Source organism: Lottia gigantea (assembly GCF_000327385.1).
Source record: "Lottia gigantea unplaced genomic scaffold LOTGIsca_19, whole genome shotgun sequence".
Lineage (NCBI taxonomy): Eukaryota > Metazoa > Mollusca > Gastropoda > Lottiidae > Lottia > Lottia gigantea.
In genome coordinates this window covers 84906-90615 of record NW_008708358.1, presented here as the reverse complement: position 1 = coordinate 90615, position 5710 = coordinate 84906, and the positions used below count along the sequence as shown (strand labels likewise).

General features: G+C 34.7%; 1 protein-coding gene across 1 annotated transcript; it reads left to right on the top strand.

Annotated features, from left to right (window-relative positions):
- Nucleotides 1–1781: 1781 nt before the first annotated feature.
- On the top strand, nucleotides 1782–4165 carry LOTGIDRAFT_213821 (hypothetical protein). The gene has a single exon (XM_009052648.1). It carries the CDS (start codon nucleotides 2125–2127, stop codon nucleotides 3517–3519), a length of 1395 nt encoding a protein of 464 aa, XP_009050896.1. The 5' UTR covers nucleotides 1782–2124; the 3' UTR covers nucleotides 3520–4165.
- The last annotated feature ends 1545 nt before the right edge of the window (nucleotides 4166–5710 follow it).

Sequence of the window (5710 nt, the reverse complement as noted above, 5' to 3'; positions counted from 1 at the left end):
TAAGCATTCAACAATCAACTAAATACAAAATCATTTACGAAGATACACCTACTTAATCCTAAAAATTTCGGTCAATGATTATCTTTATTATGCCAAATAAATTTTCAATTTATAACTTGCCCACTATACCTAAGAGATGTTAAAAATACTTTTCAGGAATTCATCTGATGAATCTAGTTGTTATGGGGATGATAGTGACCAAGATAAAAACTACGATCCAAAAGTGGATTACTGAGAACGTTTTTGAGCAACAATGGTCTCGTAGTGGGGTAACTTCCATACACCTTGGTGAACCAAAATCTGCAAAATCCAAGCCCCTCACACAAGTCAAAATTCAAGACATTAAAGCGATGTTAAAATTCATGCCCCCCTCTGATAGAGCCTACATGTCTTTACAATGTTAGGCCTTATTGCAGTATTTAGTTCAGATTGTTGAAAAGTTATTGTTAATATTATTTAGTCTGTTATGTTTTATATTTTCCGAATGTCAGAATAGTTACAAAGTTGCAAAGGTAAATGCAAAATGTTTTAATTTATGATAGAGTTCTTAAAATAAAATAATTGATGTGTTTGACTATCTGTGTTGTTTTCTCGTGATCTTAAACGGTCAATTATTGGTCAGAATGAGTTATTTCTCTTATATAACAACCCCTATATGTCTGATTCTTTTTCTTGAATAAATGTGGGCAGATAAATTCCAAGCCTTTTACCCATTTCCTAAACAATTATGCAAATATATCCATCTAAACATGCAGATACACCAATATGGCTTTGAAATTATTCATATTTGAAAGTCACAAAGGTGTATCTGCAAAATCTCTTCATGAATTGTTCATATTCCAGTGACATTCTGCACTTGAAATTTGGTATGGGAATCAGTATTGAATCATATTAATACCATAAAAAGTCTCAAATGATAATATTTATTTTTAACAGAATTATGAAGTTCTGAAACTTGAACCTCAATTTCCTCAGAACAACAGAGGAAATGTTAGATGGAACTAGTTAATTCTCGGTCGACGATTTGTCAGGGCTCATTTTCAGATTGCTTTGTTCGATTACATATTTGAGCTAAGTCATCTATTAGCTCTTTGAAACTCCAAGTAAACCATGCAGATCTTTCAAGATAGTTTAGGCAAAACTTTCTCCACAAACCTTTCAAAAGTAGCATATGAATGTGTTGCTATAATCCACTTCCAGGTCCAGAAAATAAGGTTTCATGTCTATCACTTTTTGCAACTGTGACTGCCAGTACCCTCATCTGAAATCAAGTGTGATGAACTAATCTTAACCAGACATATCGTCAAGAGTCGTTTCAATTCTACGAATAGGATGCGAATCTTTAATGGTGTGTTATTCAGATGTCGATAATCTCTCCAAAATTTTAAAGAATATCTTTCTTTCTAATAAATACAACTAACACACTCCAAGGACTCTCTGATATTTCGATGACCCCTTTATCAGCTATATTCTCTATCTCTTCATCGGTATCCTTTATCTTTGTATGGGAAGCCAGTCATCTTCGCGGGGTTGTCTGATTAGAGGATGTAACGAAGTTTTTATTTTATGTTACGTCAAATTAGTTTGACCGATATCGGTTTTGGAGCGAGAAAATATTTGTTTGTATTTAAAAAGGAGACTTTTTTTTTTTATCAAAATTTGTATCATAATTCAGGTAAATGCCGTATGCCACATATCCTCATTCAATCGCCAATCGTTGTATTTATGACTTGGTAAACACGTGTTTTTAGTACCAAATGGTTATGCTGTTTGTTGTATGTATAGCGTACTTTGTTTACAAAACTACAAGCAACCTTTAACGCTTGTACCTGATATACACACGAATCTCAATCGTTGGAAAATAAGCATCATGAACAATCATTATCATTATTTGGTAGGTTGGTTTTCTGATAAACCATCAGTTAGCTTAAAGAACATCAGAACTACATATAATACAAAATTAAAGCCTCTACTCATAAGGTAAGCTACTAAGTGTCTGTCGTCCTAATGGCTAATACTGAATGATAACTGTTTTTTTCTTGCATTTACTTTTGTTTATTGTTGTCTATTGTTTCCTCCTTTTAATTGCAGGTGCAATAGAATAGAATATATAATAAAATCAAAATGGATGATCCTCTCCTGCCTGTAGGCCCATCGAAATATGTCAAATATGACAGCACAGAAACATTCGTTACTGAGATAACCGACGGAGGCTTTGAAGAACTTCGACCATCGTCTAATGACACAAACAATCTCGGTTACCGTATAGGACGACGACGAGATTTGCTGACAAAAAGAAAGCGTATAGCTGAAGTGAGTTTTGTGTTAGGAGTAATAGGGATTTTATTAGTTATCATTGATACAGAACTTGTGCTAGCAGGGAAAATTGGAGCCGAATCATCTGCTTCTAATGCGATACGTGTAGTTACTTCGATTTCTACTATTTTTTTGTTAATTAGCATCATTGCGTATCATGCTACTGGACAACGACTATTTAAAGCTAGTGCCGGGTTTGAAGACTGGCGTCTTGGCATGACAGCTACAAAATGGCTAAGATTAAGTATTGAACTTTTGATTTGTTTTATTCACCCACTGCCTTTTCTTCACCTTTTCATACCGACCCCCAATATGGGAAGTAGCATTCTAACATCAAAGAGCCTACCAACTAACGCTATATTGACGATACTAATGTTTCTTAGATTGTATCTCTTCGGGCGCTTCGTGGTCCTACATAACAATCTCTTCTATGCCAGTTCCGTACAAAGTATGGGTGCTTTGAGCCGTGTAAAGATCAATGCTAGTTTTGTTTTCAAGGCTTTACTGTCATCGACTCCGTGTGTTGTTCTGGGGACTGTGATGGTGAGTACGATTGTAATCAATTCCTGGAACATCAGACTATGTGAAGTATACGCTGACCCCAATAGTAAACTTGGTGAATTTACTCAGGCGATTTGGTTAACTACGGTTACGTTTCTGACGGTCGGATATGGTGACATAATTCCACACAGCTTCTGTGGTCGTATAATTGCCTTATTATCTGGATTAATGGGGGTTGGTATTGTGGCCCTTGCCGTCGCTGTACTTGCACATAACCTGGAACAATCGCGCTCTGAAAAATACATCCATACATTTGTACAGCAATTGGCACTAGATAAATGCGCGAAAAACGCTGCGTCCGATGTTGTCAAACAAACTGTTCGAATATGGCTTCTTAAGAAAAATGGTCACTATAAAGGTAAAACTTTATTAAAACATCAAAGTAAACTACTACGAGCTAAACGGAAAATGCAGGAGGCTAAATTTACAAAAAGCCACCTATCGGAAGGTATGATCGGTCCAGTAGAGTTATCTTCTGAACTCAACAACATGTGCGATGTAGTCACATCAGTCAAAGAAGATCAAAAAGGTTTTGAACAAAGAATAGCTAATTTAGAGAATCTGGTAGTGAATATGAGCCGCCAATTACATGATGTACGGGATATGTTAAATAATAAGAAATGTAGATCTATTAAAGAATAGGAAATGGTGATCTTTTCAATAAATACCATTTTTAGAATTTATATAAACTGAAAAAGAAAGTGATAAAATGCTCTTTTAGAGTGAACTGAAATTTTGTACTTGAGAGCATAGCTTCATCCGCGGCTGCATTCGGTTTGTACAGGGAAATTCGATGAAGCTATTGGCCTTGACACGTATTCTCGAAACGATCTTAGCGCTAGGATGTCCTAGAATCAATGTCAGAAGATAGGAACCTAGGACATCCAATCGCTAAGATCGTTTCGAGAATACGTGGCCTGATGCTCAGAGAAAGTCGTTGTTGTTGAAATATTTTTATTACATATGAAAACTATACAGCTGAAATGAAGTTCAATAGTTTTAAAAATTTGTATTTCAAACTGTACAAATTTGTAGGAAGAGTTATTAAAGAAAAAATCGTTGATTTAACATTCTTTAATAAGTTGAACCAGTAAGTATATCTGTAATTATATTCAATATATGTATATAAAGAATACTGGATCATTCTAAATCAAACATGTGATATTTGTTTAAATATTTAAATGTTTTTTTGCTTTGTTTAATTGTTTTCTTGTGTTGAATTTCAAATGAATACACAATTAATGTTCTATATTTAAAACTCTTTGTTTAATACAGAGATCTATCTATCACCGTGAATTTCCCTATGTCGAAAATTACCTCGAAAAGACAAAACTTAAGCTCTGACAATCATTACAAAGGATAGCGTCAGTACAAAGTAGCAGTGCTATAGTAAAAGGGAATACATGTACCTCGAAAATCATCGAACATTTTTCTGCGCACTGTTGTCTCTTGGTCTGTGTTCTGTAGAGATTTTTAACAAGTTGGAAGATAATGTGGTTGGGACCAACAAGGGTCATTGGCAGTACCCGATGCCATTACTTTAAGTGTAGCATTGAAACTTGCTGTTGATCTCAAGCTTTCTTCGGTGTAAAAGAGAAAACTCTAAATTGACATCGAAGATTATGATATATACTGCAAAAGGTATACGTGGATAAAATTATTTAAAAGGTTTCTAGTTACCTTCAGTACAAAAGAGTAGGAGCTCTGTTTTATAGGGTTAAAAGACATTTCGAGTGTACATGATTCACGCCATTAATTAGACCTACCTATTTTATACCTGTCAAGCTAATGTATCGACTGATATAACAATGTCAATATATTAGAGGATTAATAATTGGACTCGTACTTAACCTATCATTGAACTTCCTCACTTGTTTATTTTATTCTATTTTACATTGTTTCAGTTTATAAACATCATCATTAATGAAACATTACCCCCGGCTACAATACACCTACAACTATCATTAGAATCAATGTATATAACTCATGGTTTATCAACTACTCTCTATCAGTTATGACCGGTATATCAATCCCTTACAACAAACACTACTTGTCACTTTATCTAGAACTGATTTGTCAACAGAATCCTTCTTGAACGTTCCAATACACAATACACTAGCGCAGAAAATATCGGTCAATAAAGCTAGTTAAGAGGATCGACCTGTATACATGTAAATTCTAAGCCTGTAATTGTGATTGATGATAAAATAACAGTACTTACGATCCGAATCGCAAAACTAAACCTGAAATCCAAAATATCAGTTTGACAATACATTGGTAGCAGCTTATGAACTTTTCATATGAGGAAGTATGTCAATCATACACGAGGAAATATTTCATGGGACATCCAAGGGTTAAGGGAGATGACATCCTACAAGCGTCGTTGTTGCTCTTTGATGAACACATTGTGAACCGTGTTCTACTGGTTTATCCCTTGGCTACTGGCACCATTCACCTCATTACCTATTTCATGTTGCTGCAATACTGAAAGAGCTCCCATTATCATTGTTTGTACCATGACAAAAATCAATGTTCGAAGGTGAACAACACAGTCGCATAATGGCACCAAGAGTCCCAATAAGGTGGCCAAACCCAGTGCTAGAGAGACATATTGGTTATCACAGTAATGGAGCTCAACTTTAATACATCTTGAAATAATTCAATATGAGTAAGTAGACATAGACAATCACAAAGTACAATAAGTAGCCCACTGATCATTTAATATAATTATACAGAGAAATGTCTACATTGATGACAAGTTAATGATATACAATTATTTTATCAGTTTGTCTATCATCAGGCATTCCTTTGCTTTCTATCACTAAATGACCTT